The sequence below is a fragment of the Micrasema longulum genome, unplaced genomic scaffold (assembly GCF_059751315.1).
Source record: "Micrasema longulum isolate JH-2025_06_02 unplaced genomic scaffold, ASM5975131v1 h1tg000228l, whole genome shotgun sequence".
Taxonomy (NCBI): domain Eukaryota; kingdom Metazoa; phylum Arthropoda; class Insecta; order Trichoptera; family Brachycentridae; genus Micrasema; species Micrasema longulum.
Window position 1 is genome coordinate 13,938 of NW_028277433.1, and position 20,401 is coordinate 34,338.

Below are 20,401 nucleotides of genomic sequence, written 5' to 3' on the forward strand. Positions count from 1 at the left end.
GACGTAGTATTTGCATACGATGTGTGAAACAACATGAAAATGCGACGAAACACCGTAATCCGACAGATCTTGCGTGAGTAAACAATACGATTCGCGGTTAGCTTAATTTGTTATACCTATCCACGTGCTTGAAACATAATTAGTAGCCAACTTTAATACAACGCGGTTATATGGTCACCATATTATAAAATGCATATAAATAATATCGAAAGAGTTCAACATACATTTTTACTGATGTAATACTCGTAACTTCTATTTATTTATATTGTTTTTTTTTGTTACAATGGCAGTTGGTTACTTTCAATGATTAAAATACAATAAAATAAATAAGTTACCAATAAAAAATACTTAAAATAAAAAAACCATAAAATAAGATAACATAGTAAAATATAACATAACACAAAATAACTTACATCAAATATTTTTTACGTTTCATTAATTTTAAATTAGGTATTCAGTTGAACCTATATATTAAACATACGTTAATAAATATTTATATGTACAAACATTGGAAAATAGAAAGAAACAAAATGATTTTTTATTTTTATTTAAAATATTAAATTCAATATTTGACTGTTTTCAGTTGTTACTACTTATAAGCTTGCGAGTGCATGGCCGGGTAACCAGATTTTAAAAACTCTATTCTAATGTTTCTGCAACAAACTACAGTGCACGCTCGCCAATAAGGAGAATTCAAACGTTTGCAAATGAATACTCAAATGATGAAGATATATTTAATATAAACTGTCTTACTAACAGATATTGCGCGGTTCAAGTTGGAAAATAATCCAGTAATCTGAGTAGGATAGGATAACTTGTGAAATTCCTCAGGGGTCAATCTTTGGTCCACTTTTGTTCCTCGTACATATTAATGACATAGATGATACTGTTATTTTCTACCATAGTCGTAACCTAAAAGAACTCGAAAATATAATGGAGACAGATTTTAATAGTCTAGCTGACTGGATGAGATTAAATAAAATAAGTTTGAATGTTAAAAAAATATCGTACACGATTTTTGGGAACAAACAGGACTTAAATATCAATATTTCTCTCGGAAGTGGCTATATTGAATAGATCAATGTTACTAAATACTTGGAACTATTTATTGACTCCAAACTTTCATGGAGCTATCAATTTGAACATGTAAAATTAAAAATAGCACCCGTAACCGGCGTATTGCATAGACTTCGTGGGTTGCTTCCTCATTCCGTTTTGTTTGCCGTCTACTACGCTATGATTCATTCCTACCTATCTTATATATCATGTATATGGGGTTTTGCTAGCAAAAATCAGATCTCGGAAATACAAGTTCTTCAGAACAGAGCTCTGAGAAACATTCTTAGATTGAAATGGGATTACCATGTCAAGAATACCGAGAGACAAAAATACTTCCTTTCAAGGTGATGTCACTGCATGACATAACCAATACTGTTTTGAATATCATAAACCTTTTTGCTCACACAAATTTAAAATACACATTTGGTCATGATATTCACAATTACAATACGCGTTACTCGGGGAATCTTCCCGTGTCTAAGTTTCGCTCAACAAAGTTCGGCAGAAGGTCTCTGAAAAATATTGGCCATTCCGAATTTAATAAACTGCCTGATGAGCTAAAGAAAAGTCGAATAGAAAATCCAGAAGTGTCGCAATCAAAAAATATTACTTCAATCTTTTTGATAGTGACGATTATTAATGTAATTTATATAGATGGTGTAAAGTACCATGTTTTATGTTACTTATATAATGTTTTCTTACTATTTCGGATGTATTAACTATGTATGATATTTTGTATTGTAAAAAAAAAAAATTTTTTTTATGTACAGTCCCAAATGAGTTTTTTGATAACTCCTGGGAGTATATGTTTTTTTTGTACTATATGTTTTATTCATAATAAAAAATAAAAGAAAATAACACTTTTGAATTTTAAAAGGTAGTGTATCAATGAAGAACTTAAGCCCAAACGGAAATTAGATACAAAAATGTTTTATTACGAGCGGTGAAATTAGAGCATTAAATTATACAGCAAAGTTTCCTGAAAATGTACGAAAAAATATTTTAATAAAAACGAATTACTTTGAACGACGTCACTAGTTCATATAAATCAACCAACGATAAGAGAGTTGTGGAAGATTTCCGGTTTAATTGACGTCAACGGACCAATTGGCAGAACTGACTGAGAAGAAGCTGAAGAAAACTTAAGAAGTTACACGCGGAGTAATTTCAGAAATACAAAACAATAAAAAATCATAGCGCTAATAATACGATAAATAAAAAAAATTGGCTTAGTTTAAATAGTCTTAACAAATAAATAAAAAGTAAAAATAAACTACTCAACTTCCTAATTCATCAATTAGTTATCTTTAAATTTAAAAACCTTAATACTACTATTTTGATTTAAATTGTGTACCTTTTTTTACATAACTGTATTCGTTCTTCATTATTATATTTCTAACTTCTTCTAATTTTAGAATTCTTTTAATATAACTGATGGGAAAAGAATCACTTTTGTTCTCTCCACTAACAGCGGTATATGCGCGCATTCTATGTATACCCATATATTTATTACTGATACGTAAACATGTTTATTTTTTTAAATTTTATTCTTCTGAATTCATTTTAATTTCCTTCTTTTTAGTTTAATACATTTCTGACTTTATGTTTATATAGGTAAAACAAGTAAAAGCCTTACAACTACCGCATTAGGCTTCATTTCAATTTATTCAAATATTAATAACGTATATTCCAAATTTTATGAAATAAAAACAACGTTGCTAATAAATTATTAAAGAGACTAAAAAATCACGTTTGTCTGAAGAAACAATTTTGAGCTGAATTTTACGATAATAATTGTTTAATAAAATAAAATTCGTGCAAGATACATATACTACTTTGATTTAAAGCTAGTAGGAAAACAAAAGTATTTTAAAAAGAAGAAAAACTCCGAAGGTTCAGTGTGGAAAAGGGGCAGTGTGAGCACGGGGACGGAATTCGCTTATAAAGGCTTCGTAACTAATGTAAATTGAAAAGAAGGATTTTCTCAATTTTCTTCTTCACAGACAAAGCAATAATAAGACTTAGACGAAAGGGAAATTTTCGTGCTTTTCCAAATGTTTCCAGTTATTTTCAATATAAATTTACATATTCATGAGAAAATAATGTATTTCCAAATATCTAAATGAGATAGAAACAGATATTAAAGGTAGGAATGAATATTGTTACTTTATCTAAATAAATACGATAAAATACATCAAAGAGAGTTACAAATTACAACATTGGCAATAAATGGATTCGTTCGAGTTTATAAATATGTTTTTCCCCCTAAACGCCCCGTATGAACGTCGTTACGTTAGGATGAAAACGATTTCCCGTATAGATATCCAATATTGACAGATCTCATCAGGAACCGCCATAGCCGGGAAAATCAGCTCAGATACACAAGAAGAGTATAATGTAATCCCCAATGTTTACCATTCAGGAATGGGTTATCATGCCTCCGCCGATAAATAACGTAGTAAGCTCTACAGAAAGCAATCAAACCCAAAGTAGTCGAATGTCGGGATGTAAGAGTACGTCTATAGGATCTACTAACATACTGTATACATATGTATATAGTGTGTAGTGTGAGCCTTTTATCCCCGCTCGCGTGCCATTGATTGCTTTAACAGAAAAGAAATCCTAATAGCAGGTGGGGTAATACCCCTTTGAAAACTGTTTACATTGTATGGTGAAACGTTCGATAAACTTATAATAATGTATACCCGGAGAGACAGAGGCTCTCTTTTTCAGGAGAATTCAGACCTTTTTGTGATAAATTGAGAATAACATATTCGTTTCGACGTAAGTATGTACATTGTTTTAAAAAACCATTTGATTAATACAAATATCGCATAAAAGCAGTACAGACACCTACTGCAGTGAATATTTCATTTGGCGTCAGAAATTTTACAGTAATTCAAATGCAAAACGTGTCGATTAGAAAGTCGAATAGCTCAGAAAATAATAACACAAAGCGGGGTGATATACATAAACGATTAGCAGAATCAAAATAGCAATGAGTTACTTTGCGGATTCAGGAAGTAAATCCCAGAATTATTTCCGCAGGGGCTTTGTTCAGTAATGGCTGTAGCTAAGCTACATAGAAAATCTGGGGAGAGGGTTGATGAGGTAAGTCCGTAAATAGGTCAGAAGTCGGAGAAGGTAATTGAATATCGCGGAGAAAATAAGAATATTTACTGAAAGAAGAAAATACTAAGAAACGGACAGCCATCGCGTGTAGGAAAAGGATGAAACAAATAAATCTAGAATGAATAAAAAAGGTTTTATGTCTGATGTAAATCCAATTCAGTGATCTTAATGTAAATAAAACATTGACAAAGCACAATAGGATGTGCACAATAAGGGCTGAAAATTTGAAACAATTCAGGAAATATTTTTTTCTTTCCTTAAAGGTCAAACAGCACTACGGAGTCGCTGCACAAATAATGCATACAATTTTGTATAGAGTGCCGCGCAGTGCCGCTCTAGAACGGTTTGACCTTTACACCCGTAGAGTATACTGTCACAAGACAATTTATTACCAAAATATAAAAACTAATAAAGTCAATAAATAAACAGATAAATTTTACTCAAATCAGCGCTGAAAACTTTTTTGATTAAATATACGAATTTATCTAGGCACAAGTTCGTTAGTAATAATTATTCGTAATAAAACACACAGCTCATATACCTAGATATAGTAAAAACTTATATGTTCCCTGAATTTATAGTCTCTCTATTTACACTCTGATATTCATGCTATTTAATTACTCATTCACGGAAAAAACGGGGGTAGAAAATTAGATACGTCTCGAGTGTACTTATTAATATTAGTCTCCTTTGTATGTCCTAAGGACCTCTCTCATGTCAGGCTACACACTTACTCTCTTTTCTCTATACGTTCGTTCGATACTCAGAGTTGGCGAGGGGGAAAGAAAGCTCTTTATTGTGATTGTATTGTGTCAAGAGGGCATTACAAAAGGTCAGTGGGGTAATGTGGCGCGTTTAGTGAAAATGGAGGAAGCGGAAAACACAGAGGAATAATATCTGTTTTACTGAGCTCCGGAGAATACACGTGAGGGTAATTTATGCACATAAATTTGATTATTTTTCTTGCAAAAGTGTATCTTACGTAAACCGTTTAAGATCGGGCGATATTAAAAATAATAATAAACAAACAACTCAAAAATATTTGCTTATGTTTAATGTTAAATTGTATCAAAGAACCAATATTAAAAGAGCGACATAAAGTAAAACGTGATGGTAAAAAAACATATTTTAATATTACGCGTCAAAATAAAGAAAAAAGGTTTTGTAGAAAACCTCGATTATAATTTTCCGATTGTTTTAAATAATTTTTAATACTACTTAAAATTTCAACATTGAAGAATGCGTATTTAAAATATTGTTATATATGCTTGTTCCGAAATGAAGTTTTGCCAAAACTCCTTGGAAATATTATGTATAAAAGCTTTCCTAAATAAGTGAATAAAATATCAAATAATTTATGTCCTGGGAGTGCCTGCGGCACGAGACACCTCGGAAGAGACACATTGTATGTTTATTTATAAATATATATATAACAATTAATTAATTAATTTATAAGTAAAAACTAAGATAATTAAAATGATGTACCCTATTCGGCGTTTAGTATATTTTAATAAAAATTAAAACGTTATTCACCACTGTACTTCTATTTTTTTATGACTAATAAATTAACTATAATTTAGATCATTGGTTTTTGAATTTGAAACAAAAATTATAATTCAAAATATCACGAAATCGGCTTTGTTGTTATTCCGTTTTGATCTTAATGGGTCTATTATCCGTATTTAAATTGTCAATTAGAAAATGCCCTTGGAGTAATAAAAGTGATTTCCTTAATCTTACCCTTTCTTTGCTTGTCGTCCGCCGGGGGCGAAGGGGGTGTGGGAGGAGGGGCGGGGGACGGGGAGGGGGGTCCCGCCCTTCGCTTTGCCCCGCACCCGTGTCTCGCCTCGCCGCTTCTGAATCTCGACTCCGAAGGTTTTCCCATAACCTGCAGATAAAGGAAATTAAAGTATTAGTGTAAAATAAAACATAGCGAAAATTTCTACTTTTATAATAGTTTTTTATTAAACATGTAAACAGATGTTATGTTATTTTGTAAACTTGCCAAACACAAGAGCTAGACTCTTTTTTGGCAAGTTCAACCGTAAGTGTTCCATTTTTCTACTGAATGTATTGTTTATTTATGCTAATAAAGGTTTTTAAAAAAAAAAAAAAGATAAATTGCTTGTAAGTAGTTCATAGAAACAGTTTAGTATTCATTAAAGAGAGTGTAACAAACTCGAGGACTATAAAAAGTCAGAAATAAACCGCCTTATAAAAGTCTACGAAACGCCATAACAAGGAAAGCTTAAAAGAGATTTTAGTACACAATTTATATTATATATATATATATATATATATATATATATATTTATACAATAATTATCCCCAAGATATTTTTGGGCAAAAAACGTATTCAAGGAAAGACAAAACATTTTTTTAGAAGTATTTGATATTATTTAGATAAAACTATTACAAAGAACAATACTAAGTTCAAAATAATATTTCCATGTTTATATTATTATATTTTTTAATATGAATAAACTAAATTCAACATGATTCTCGATAAGACAATTATAAATGTTTAATTAAATAATTAAAATGTTTTAACACATAAATTTTATAACAGGTTGAATTTACTGTTAAAATCAAATTATAAATTTACTTTATATTTTAATTGGCTGTACCTTTCCAAATAAGAGAAAAAAAAATCTTGTTGTTTGTTATGTTATTTTAATTAATTTAAAATTACGGTTTTTGCATTAAAAAAATACAAATCCTGAAATTATGACCGTTAAAATTGTGAATTTAAAATTGATAATACTAAATCGGAGATGACAGCAGCGAATAACATCTCGATGTTGACCTTACTCCAAGCCCCTAGCGTTGAAAGGGACGATAATAAAGTGTTAAATATAATTATTTGACATGGGTCTACATTTGACGAAATGTATGCTTGACAGACAATGATACAAGGAAACGAGAGGGGTTGAAATTAGAAGGGAATTCAGCGAAAAAGATATTTTATCATTCCTCACTCTGTAATAAACATAAAATAGACGTGCGTTTATCAATTTGGGGTATTATGATACCTGTCTGTGTATTTCAATAACAATGCGAGTAGTACCTAAACATGTGATCGGTATAAGTATTGCTTAGATACCTTGGCCCCGACTAAAACGGAAAGTTAACAGAATTACCTTTAATTGTCTATAAGTAAAATCTAATTTTCTGTACGAAAATGTGTATATTTGTATGAATATTTTAACTATCTTCTTTGGTGACCAGTAATTGATCACGTTTCAAGACATATTCATGTAAATACTCCATTATTTTTACAGAAATTTTTAATTTATTTATAAATTAAGATAACTCTATTACAAAGGAAAGGTAACAGAGTCATCTTCAGTTTTCTACAAAGTAAAATCGAATTTTCCGTACGAAAATGTGTACCTATATTTGTATGAAAATTTAAAGTATCTTCATCGGTAAACTGTAATTGATCATCCTGTTAATTCCAATCCAGAATTCAACCTATTCAAAATCATCCAGTGTCCTTTCAGCTCGACTGTGGAATCATCTCCATCCACTCTCGAAGATACAGTATCTCTGTTAAAATCACGCCTGAAGAAACATCTCTTTTCTCTACCGATCTTTCCTCTTTTCTTCTCTCTTTATTCCCTTTTCCCATTGCAGACTAGCATCGATATTAATTTATATTTATGTTACTTCTCTTTTTTGTATCCATTTTGTTTTGTTATTCGATTATTTCTCGCATACGTTTCGAAACTGAATTATTTAAAATGCACATTTTATTTATACGTTGCGTTGGTTGGAAAACATTGCCATTTAACAATAACCCCGCCGATGTACAAATATAAATTTGCAAAAAGTTAATCCTTTTTGAGACCGTATGTATGTTTCAACGAACAATGACTTTGTGATTTTATTTTTGCTATAATAAATCAAATAATAATGTCAAATTTTTGTTTTCTAATTGCTGGCAATCTTCTCAATGGCATATACATATGTTCGTCCGCTAGATTGCAATCCGTAATCTTGCTTAAAATGGTATTCACCTTTTGACAGTTCGACTTCCGTTAGGGCACGTAATTCCTTCTGTTATTATTTCCATTATTTAAGGTTAAATTCCGTCTGGCCTGTAACATCTTTAAACTTATGTATGGTTTCTGTACAATTGTTCTTTTTTATTTAATAATATGGATTTCAGTACGTATTTGCAACTGGCATTTATTTTCCATATTGATAAAAACACACCCTTTGAAACCTAATGTATATTAAAAATATCAAAGCAACAGCTACTAAATTATAAGAATAAAAAAAAACAACGAACAACTGCCATTGAAATCTGAGCCCAGATAAACCTTCAATCAAGTAAATGAATTATTTTAAAAAAATTGAAGAGGCATGCAGATTATCAACGGCAAAGGGGTATTTTCGATAGGAATGTGCAAAAAAACACACTGAAAAATAGATTAAGAGAGTATTGATGTGATAATAAATCAAACAACATATCATCGTTGCTGTTAAATTTAAATTCTTCCAACCCAATCTCAAATCCTTTGAGAACATATTTGGTCAAAAAACTATTATGATGTTTTCCATATTAGTGATAGCAAAATACTACCGAATGCTGAGGTGGTGCGATGTAGGAACCTGAAAAATCATGGATAACTAACATAGCGCGATCGTCTCAATATAATACATATTATCTTTTTTCAGATAAGACCGCGATACATAAAATATATTGTCTGCGTCCTGCCAGACGAAGAATACAATTGTATGTGTGAAATGGAACCACAATCCTGTACGAGTGTTTTTGCCTCGATGATTACCGTATTTTTCGGACCATAAGACACACTTTTTTAATTCTGAAAATTCAATTGGGATGCGTCTTATGGTCTGATGCGTCTTATCGTCCACAAAATACGGTAATCTCAGGTAAAAATCCTGAAAAAGGAAATCCAATCGAGGAAAGTCCGCCGTGCATTTAATGGTGGGCGCGTACGCATACCATACTTGAGGTCTCGGGTTCAATTTTTGGGAAAGTCGATATGAAATATTTGTTTTTAAATGAGGGTTTATACTAAAAATGCTTTAATGTCCCTGGGCTGGTATTCCGAACGCAATTAAAGGCAAGGTGTAGCGCGTTTTTACGTACTAAATACGCGTTATAGCGCACTGTTCAAAATACGAGCCCTATACTGGCACCTACTTAGCTTTATGTAAAAGTTTTTTTGTTTTATTATAAAGCAAATCAACAGGCTTAAGTTAACCCTGATAGATTGGAATTAATGATCAATAATTAATCTAAACAGTCTGAAAATCTACTTAAATTTACAAAATTTATAATTACCAAAGGGTATAAATATGGCATAATCTAGGCGGACATAGCAAGTGTGACATCGCGAGTCAGGAGAGACAACACCGCTTGCTTCTTAAATGCCTGCCCTTGCTGTAGGAACACATCGACAGTACCGTTTAGTGAGATTTCGTTCAATGTTCTGAGGATCCTTGGCAGAGGGGAAAATAATCCGATGTTTGTTTTGTAATTTTCCACAGCAAAGACAGGATTGGTACGCAAGTTACGGCGAGGTACATTAAGGTTTATCTAAGCAAGGATATCATGTGCATCTATACAGTTAGATATTAATTTGTGCAAGAATATCAAACCAGCCAAAATCCTTCTGAATTCTAAACTAAAGATATGAAAGTACTCTAGACGATCATAAGATCATCTAGATAATTATAAAAAATATATTTAATTGATTGTTATCTTAATTTGTTGCAACAGAGGGAAAACATCGAAGGAAATATGAAATCCTAGACATTTACAGGGCTTATGACCTGTTATTGGCTGGTTTAAATGGCCACTTTACACACTGTGTAACATTCACCATTTATATACCTTTCCAAAAGATACTCGTATTTTCCCTTTTTGTTGCATCAAATTTAGATCTAAATAACTCCCTAGCGAGGAAACACAGCCCGACTATAAACATTTGGACGTACCCAAAGATAGTTTATTTATTAAGAAAACATAAGTTAGTATTAAAATAAACAAATACTATTTACAATATTGTAATCCACAAAAACATTTTTGTTGTAGTCAGGAAATCGCAGAAGGGATAATGAATCCCCTAAGGGAAGATCAGAAGCGGCCTGCCGATAATCCGATAATATACCATCACGCGTGTGAGGACGCTTCATTACGTCACTAATCGCTTTATACAAACCTTCCTTTATTCCTCCGCGGGACACAGAACATGGGATTCGGGACTAGGGAGCAGGGACCACACACAACGTGAGAAGACAACCGTCCTCGACTTATCAAGATAAAATACCCACCCGAATGTTTTATGCAATTAAGGTGTTAATTACATGTTTATCAATTACTAACTATTGAATGGTATGTGATTTAAGCAATCAAAAGGTACGCATAGTAACAATAATTATACTTTTAACAAAAATGTTACCATATGACTGATTAAAAAAAGAAAACCTACTGCTGTAACATGACGAGAGGACCTTTTTCACGATAACTGTCTATATAATAAATATAATATGTTGGGATTGTGTGATTGACTGTACGGTTGGTGAAATGCACCTACCAAAAAACATCTAAAAAATTATTGCTAGCATCTCGGAACAGGTATACCTGTAGCTCAATCACAAATAACTATCGACGTGCTTAAAAACATGCTAAGCATTTTAGCGATCACAATGAACAATAATAAACATGCTATAGCTATCGCATTCATAAGCCAACGCGTGTGTAATCTCTAAGTCAACGCTCGTGTCGGTTTGTTTTTTGTTTTTCCTCGTAAATAAAAACAGTTCGCTGGCGAGAAATAGGCGTTTACTATAAAAAATAATACAATGTTCATTTATTTATTTATATATCAACGGTTCAAAGAACCTTTTACAGTAAAAAGTTTTACAGAAATAATCACACCAGTGAACAATTCATTATGTAATATATTATATGAAATATAACTATATGATTCAACTAAATAATTAAAACTAAACAAATTAGTAAATTTATTTTTTTTTAAACTGCAAAAAAGTAAAAAAAGGAACATACAAATTTAAGATGAAAAATAAAAGATAACAAATTGAAGTGAGAAAACTTTATGTTCTAAATATAAATATAGCAAATTAAAATTGAGAATAATTTAACACAAACATAAAGTGACTAATATTTAGCTAGGTTATAATGAAAAAGAAAAATAATGCTACTATAAGATTTTATAAATAATACGTTTTTTGGATCAATGTGAAAGCTTAAATAATCTTAATAACACCTTTACATTATCAGTTGGTTGGAAGAAGTTGAAATTTGGCAATAAATCCACAAATGTGTAATTTATATATAAATAAATAAACAAAATATATTGCATTTGCAAAATAATAAAGAGTATCTGATACAAAAAAGTGAAAATTAAATTACAATTACTATGGCGACTGCGTTTCTTGACATTTGGCTTGCCAAGCCGGCTACATGCAATAATACATAATATATTATTTGTTGCAGTGGTATAATAGCATAATAAATAATATATAAATAAAATAAATATGGCAGTTTTGGAATATTTTCCATATTAACGCCGGTGAAATTCAAATATGCGATTGCGCAGCAGGATTATACGTAGCGAAACGTAAATATTTTGACATATTAATATTAGGAGTTCACGGATGTTTAATTTTGATCGCGAATACGATAAACAACCATGGCGAGAAATCGTTATCACGTCGCTTATTAGCGCGTCGATAGTTATTTGTGATTGAGCTACTGGAATGGTATTATGAACGCAAAAGCGCCCGTAGAAAACGCATTTTTAACGCGCATTTACGTACTAAATACACGCAAACGGAGCGATCTCTTAGCGCACAATTCCGTTCAGAATACTAGCTCAGGGGTGGTAAGATGCCTAAAAATGTACCTACAATATTTAACATATAAATTATATATATATTTTACAAGATATATTTGGGTTCTTATGATTTACCAAAATATTTCATTTTGAGGGTCATTTTCAACTCGTAAATAACTCACTTTTAACAAATTATTATTCAAAAATATTATTCATAATAACAAATTAAAATAAAATAAAAAATATTATTAAAAAAAATAGTATTGTTGTGAGAATGAACCTGTGTATAAAATTATGATTTGAACGAGATGATATAAACGCAGAGTTTGTCAGAACTAAAACTAAATACAAGATTATTTAAGTGGTTTTTACTGCACTAAGTGCTTGTGTTACCCTTTGCTGAGATTTTAACATTGGGTTTTGAAAATAATAGACAATTAAGAGCACACCTTTGATTTATTTACCAAATTTATTTTAAGGTTTAAGTACAAGAATATAATGCACTTTGGCGAATTTATTGATAAAAGCAATATCTTTCAGTCAATCAAAAACTGATTGAGAAAAAAAAAACAAAATTGGTAGACTTTTTTTTATTTACTTTTCCATTGGAATTCTAGAAATGTTGTGCAAATATATAATAACACTAGTTTACTGCAATACTTTTGTTTATTTATTGATTTATGCTTCATTATGTAAGTTCATAACATCTTAAAAATTAATATAAACTTTTAATAACGTTACAATTTTTTTTATCAAAATTTCTCAATAACATTATTTCAAATTAATTTAAAATATTTCGATCTTTCATATCTCCTTTATTTCTTCAGGTAACTAATTGTACAGCTTCAATCCCTTGTGCAATGAGTTTTGAGATTCGTTTGTCATTTATTCTACTCGCTCAGTAGTTGTATAATTAATTATGTAAAAAAAATATAATGTTTAAGATATTCCTCTAAAGTAAATTACTACGTACCAAAAAGTAAAACAACTTTGCTTAAAGAGACATTTCTCTGTGGTAGGTCCAAGAATTTTTAATTAACTAGATCAGGTAACAAAGGAATCTGAGTCATTTTCGAAATTCAAATCTGGTTTGAGTAATTGGTTTGCTCGAACGGGAATGGATTTCTGCGATCAAATGTGGACTAACTGGTAAACGATTAATATGTATTTATAAATGTAAAATGTAATGATGTATAAATTATTAATGATGTGTATAAACTTAATATATATATGTATATGTATGTATAAAATATAATATAAATATGTATGTGCGAATATATATGTATATATGTGTGTGAATGTATGGTTATGAATGCATTACAAGTGCCCCGACTCAACACGGATTTTCTAGCGAGTTGGAGCAAGTTCACAGACATGGGTCGTTCCTGATTGTGTCGCTTTAAACTGTGTCTCTGTCCTTAACAAATGTATGTTTAATGTAATTAATAAATAAATAGGCTGTGAACTTACTGCAAATAATTATTTTTATGTGGGTAAATCGGTGTGAATTAATAGTTAACACACTTTGGAATCAGCCAGTAATCCTAAGTATAAATGTAGGTATCTACCCGTCAATTAATTAGTAAATGCAATGATCAAATTAACTCCAGCTAATTGCAGCACTGCTAAGAGTCTCAAGCCAATACGATTATTATAATCTGAGGATTTGAAGATGCAATATCTACTATCTACAAATCTACAAACGAGTACATGTTAATATTTATGAATTATAATATTCACGGATTGCCTTGTACAAGTTCAACATTTTGCACACATGATTTAAAGTACAGCTGTATTTACTACATACTCGCACTGTATGTGTATTTGTGTATCTGATAATACTTACTTTAGTTTATTCAAAATGAATCGACAACGCTAAAAAATAAGTACAGTGCGTTTGAATGCTTACAAGCCTATGTGCACGACTCAAAATGTTTTTATACAAATCATTTAAATGTGCGTGATTACACAAGCAAAAATTGTATGTTTACTCGGTTCACCGACAGGCACTAACGCATTAACATAGACTTATTAAACGTGCTGAAGCACTGAAGGTAACGATGAAAAAAAAAATATATGTAACGATTTTTATATCGATATACGTACCTCTTTATATTAAAATGTATTCACTTAAAAACAATATACACAAATTTTAACAGTGTAATGTTAATATATGTACATACAGATTTTGTTTCGTAATTATTAATGAGTAATTTATTTACCACTACACAATCTTGTATTCGTTCTACATGAATAAAAAAAACAATAATATTTCAGTAAAAAAAAAATCAGACTTTAAATATTAACAAGTACGTCAAATTTAACTACGGTAGAAATTAGGATGAAAATGAAAAGAATATACATATTTCTGTATGTTAAAAAAAATTACATATTGTAATATGACAAATGTAAATTTATTCGTATTTCTTATTATCTTTATTTGAGATATGCTTATGAAACGAAATATTTATAAAATAAAAGAAGATAAAATAAAGAGTAGATAATATAAATATATATATAGGTACAGTTGTCTTCCTTTTGAAAGACGACGGCATAGAAATGATTACAGAATAAAATGTTTAATATCCGCGACACGATTTCGCACAAATATTCCCTACGAAAAAAACTCAAGACCTCTCCGATTCAATAAATTGAAAATTCAATAACACCGAGTTTTAGCGTAATATTGGAAGGGAACAAAAACATCGTGTTTCCGAGAAGGCTCAAAGCATAAATCTGTCGATTTTACATTAATCGGCTAATAAATATTTCCGTATAAAGCTTTACAAAGTCGCAATCAGTCGTGCGGACATCGGCTACCGTCGTATAAGGACCATTATCCCGATTATGTGAACCACTCAGGCGTATCTTACAAAATGAAACGACCACAATAAACACAAGGCGAGCCACGAAAGTGGGTCTTAAAGAGGGCATCGGAGGTGTGGAGACGTGCACCAAGTACCGAATATCGAGAACCAAATACCGAGTTCCAAGTGCGTAGTGCGTGATTTATATTAACAAAAGGCATAAATTAAGAAATATAAAAAAATATGAGTAAAAAAACTTAATACTTACAACTTAAATATTTTTAAATATTACTAAAATTTTATTGTCAAATAAAAAATGTAAATAGGGGATATATTTATTATTGTCTATGCGCTCTGTAGCTGCCAGACGTGCTGTAATCTAGCTCCTATATATAATTGGAGACGAGAAACAAAAATCACAACCGTCCATGCGCTCTGTAGCTACAAGACGTGGTGGGATAATTATGTATTGTACAGCGCCCTTGAGGTGATTTTCACAAAAACGACGCTATGTAAATTATCCAAATATATATATATATATTTACATTGTTATTATAAGAGCACACATAAGAATATGTTTACGTGTGTCCTATTTCAAGATTCTAAATAAGAATAATAATTATGTAATAACTTATATTTACATATAAGTTATTAATTAAAAATACTTAAAATACTTGGTACACTTCCATTTATTTGGTTGGTTGACCAATTAGCGCTTTCATTACATTGGCGCTTTTATTACATCATTAAAATGGAATTCCATCAAGAATTGTCATTAATAATTTAAAACAAATAATAATAATGATAATCAATTTTTATCGATCTCCAAAATCACAAGAAAATATATATATTGTTTTTACTGTAAAATAAAAGTATTTATAATCACGGGTTTCTAGGTTATGCATTAAGAATGTAGAATACTATTATGCGTGAGAAAAAGGAACCAGAATCCTTGACGAGTGTTTTTGACTCAATGCCTACTCTCAGGTTAAAATCCTGAAAACGAAAATTGAGTGGCAAAAAGTCCGCCTGGTAGGGTTGGTTCGATTCCAAAGAGGGTCAAGATGAAATATTTGTTTTTAATATTTCATTGTCTCCGGAATGGCGCTTAAAGCGCACGACTGATCACCTTACTTTCACGTCTCAGATAATCGAGATAAGCTGCATTTAATGTCCTGATACTATTAATCATTATTATTACTACGGTATCCAATTTCACTAAATGTGTAAGTGCTGCCATTTCATTTATTCGCCTTTATCTAACAATAAAACAATGTTTAAATCGTATCAACAACCATGTACCCATACGCATACATAAGTATATTCAGTCATCCACTGGATAAAATTAACATGGTTGAAAATTACCGAAACACGAGTAGAAGGATTAAATATAATTATTTAATTATCTCTAAATTAACATGTTGGTGAAATTATTAATAATTGTCATCGAATTTTAGCTACAATACATTGTATCGTTAACAATGCATCGTAAAATAATGCAATTATAATTTATAATTGAACTAAATGATTTTAATATTGTGATGACATGAATTTAGTGATGATTATTTTTAACAATGAAAATTTAAATAGCAAAATCAAATAACAGGCATTGGTTTCACATAAAATATTGATTATACAATTAATTCATGTTTATGTACTCTGTGTAATACCTACTTCTTCTTCTTCTAGTGCCTTGTCGGGTCCCCCGACGTTGGCGATCACTTAAACGAAAGGATATGTATCTGTCCTGCGCTAATTTTACATTTCGCAGCCAGGACGACTGCTTATTGATGTTCTCGCCGTAGTGATCCTGGGAAAAGATGACCAGAATGGTTTCCCATTGCCTTCTCTGGTGAATTTTCTGTCGGGGTTACCTTCCCTTAGCTGTATGGTTTTAGTTTTGAGGCGCCAAAAATTCGCCTTTCATCCTCTCGTTATCTGCTGTGATCACACCGGTATGAGTGTGATCCCATTGCCTGGGGTTCGCGACGTGGACGCTAACGAGTATGACTAGTCAGTAGTGTTGCCGTATGTGTTGTAACACCTAAATAAATAAATTAAATCGTAGTATCTTAAGAAATGTATCGCTTGCAATAATACTCATTGTCGTATAGGGGAATAATAAAAGTAAGATTCCTTAGTAATGGCCAATAGCTAATGAAACTACGTACTATGGCGTTCAATAATCATTATTAATTAAAGCTTTGTGGTAAATAACTATAACAAGCTATTAAGAAGATGTATAAGGAGTCCATCAACGAGAATAACTTTATAATAACATTAAGTGACTCGTTCTGCTAACAAGTTTAATCGTGACGCTTTAAGAATACAGGGTTCCATATTCGGAAAGACATCCGTCAATCATAGCATGTTTTTTATAATAACATAAATATTGCTATTTTGTTCAATATAAAAAAACGTTTTTAACAAGCACTTCACTTGACTGAACTACATATCGTAAATTAGCATTAAAACGATGTAAAGTATGCTATCTGAAACTAAACATTAAACAACTGATGATAAAATATTTATTACACGTTTAATAAGACAGATATTTCAAGAGAGAAAACCGCTTTAAGAAAGTAATATGAAGTCATGAATATGGTTTATACTAGGTTAATGCCATTGGGTAGTTTAAGTGATCACCATAAACACTGCAACATTTTCCATTACGCGGCGTTTAAACATCCATATATACCTGTCTTTAATTCTTTGATGTGTTGATTTTGTAGTGTTAATGTCCAATCTTTCATATTTCCACCTTTCTTCGTTTCTTTTGAATTCTGTCATTATTTATTATTTATTTATTTATTTATGCTTTATTAAGTTAGTTCATAACATCTTAAGAACGAATATAAACTTCTAATAATATTACATTTTTTTATTTCTCAACAACATATTTTTTCAAATTAATTTTAAATATTTCGATTTTTTCTATTTCCTTTATTTCTTCAGGTAAATCATTAATACCCCTTATATCCCTTATACATTGAGTTTTGAGATTCTGTTTTTCATCTCATTGGTAATCTTATCTTTTTTTTACCCCTTGTTTCATATGTACGACATTGTTGGTTAAATTTTATTATCGTTTTTATTTTATTCATCCCCTTAATTATTTTACGTATAAAAATTGCTACATTATATTTAATTTGTTGCTTTACTGTGAGCAAGCCAATATCTTTGTGCATTATTTCTACATTAGAATAGATATTTCTTTTGAGTATAATCCTCATCGCCTTATTTTGAAGAATTTGTATATTTTTAATTTCTCCTTCATTACATAAAAAAAGAATGGAAGAACAGTAATTTTTTTTATTTTTTTATTTAAATCTTAAAGTAGGGCACACATATCATACATATTGTTATGTGTGTTCTAATAATAACATTGCAAATATATTTAATTTATAAATTGTTTATCGAATATGTCTTGACCATTATTTTAAATTTTGATATGTTTTTTTCTTCATAAATATTTTTTTCCATTTCGTAATACTTTTTAATTGCTTTAAATAATATTGAATTTTGTGACTTTGCCTTTTTCCTAAATGGAAGTCTAATTTTGTTCTTTTCTCTAGTATTGTGATCGTGTTCATGCTGGTTCCGATCAATTTTTTTCCAAAATTCTGTTTTTTTATTAGAGTTTATAATTTTATGAACAAATATCATTGTATTGTAAAATATTCTTTGTTTATATGTTAATAATTTCATTTCATTTACCATCGACTTTACCCTCGTATATCTGTTTTTTTTTTCAAAATGATTCTAAAGGCTTTATTTTGTAATACAGTTAGTTTATCTGTGTTTTCTTTGTTTGATAAAAATAAAATGCTACTACAGTAGTTAACGTGTGGTTCAATAATTGCTTTGTAAATAGTTTTGCAGGAGTCCTTATCAATAAATCTTCTGATCCTTCCCAAAATTGATATTTTTTTTGCAATCTTATTTATTACCATCTTAGCGTTTTGGTGAAATGTAAGTTTTGAATCCAACATTACACCTAAATATTTAATTTCAGTGACTTCATTAAGTTTTTCATTTTCTATTACAATTGATGGTGTAATTTCTATTCTTTTGTTTCCTATATTCATATATTTAGTTTTGTTAACATTTAATTTTAATTTATTAATTTTTAGCCACAGTGATACACTATTAAGATCATGATTTAGTCTGTCCATAATTGTCCATTTATGTGTGGACATATTATTGTTTTATATACAAGAATACTACATTTTAAATCTATTACATTTCGTAATCTTCCCATAAATGAAATTTTTTTGTTTTTTTTTGTTACATATTGAGAATGTGTTTTGAAATTCAAATATCTATCCAAGTAGACCCCGACATACTTTATTTCGTCCACAGAATTCATATTCAAATTATCAATATTAATATTGTAACCCTGGGGTATTATTTTTTTCCAAATATTTATATATATTGTTTTTGATATATTTAATTTTAATTTATTTACTTTTAACGATTTTGATATATTCTCTAAATCGTAATTAATCTTAGTTATCACTGTATCATAATTATCTTATTGTTAAAATCCTTCACATAAGTGAGTTAAATTAAATATATTTAGTACACCTCTATCTACGAAAATATATTATTGACATACGCAAAGTAGAATTTGTAAAATTTAGAGCGAAATAAATTTGATTAGGGAAAATAATAATAATACTATGTCTAAGCATAATAATAGTTTTAATTTACGAAACCTTTTTATAAAAATAAGAACAACATAGTAATGAGAAATTTCGTGTTGTTTTATGGCTAAGTCTTATTTTGGGTTTTTTTAGAAGCTCACAAGTTCCTCACGTTTTTTATTCATATCATAAAATGCATTAATATTATACATAGTGCTTTCACAGTTACAGATTACGCAGACAGCGTTTAGTATAAACTTAACCGAGTTGAACAGTTTAAAGCAGAATGTCAAACGAGTGCCCTGAAAGACATCGGACCTTCCCATCGTTCGACGCCACTATGTATTTTTTAAAGATATAAGATTTTAAAATCACCGCGTACCTTTTTTCTAGTTTTTCTACGAAAACTTATCGACTATGGCCAAACGGGCGTTTATGATTGTTAAACCAATTTGTAAATTATGACGTAGGTATGATATTTTACTATCCTTTACTTCTAATACATTAAAAAAAAGTTTCCCCATACATTTCAACAAACATTTTTAAATTCCAAAAGCGTATACTACTAAGCTTTCTCACTGAATAAAATAATGTTGGGGTATTTCTATGGGCATTCACGAGAGTGTGTTTGCTTTTCTATTAGAGTTTGCAAACTTCTTCTAAAGTTTTTAAACCTTTAATGCAAACAAGATTTAAAAATCTTAAATGTTCTCTTAGGATTTGGTGAAACTTTGACAAAGTAAAATACACCGCCGCCACGTGAAAATATACATATATAATAAATGTATATAGCACGAAACAGCTAAACAAATAAGAATATTGGAATAGTGGACTCACGGATAAGAGGTCCGTGGTTCGAAATCCGCTCTACCACAACTCGATTCCCATTTTCTGGCACGGTACAACTATTTGAAAATGGCCT

The 20,401-nt window shown here is 30.3% G+C and overlaps 1 protein-coding gene across 1 annotated transcript in view; it reads right to left on the minus strand.

Moving 5' to 3' along the window:
* Positions 1-5,931: 5,931 nt before the first annotated feature.
* Positions 5,932-20,401, minus strand: part of LOC148283485 (uncharacterized) — a gene marked incomplete at its 3' end in the record, with an annotated part of 140,466 nt that continues 125,996 nt past the window's right edge. The window contains exon 4 of the mRNA XM_088243772.1: positions 5,932-6,079. Within this exon, the coding sequence (XP_088099898.1) occupies positions 5,932-6,079 (148 nt within the window). The remainder of the gene's footprint in view (positions 6,080-20,401) is intronic.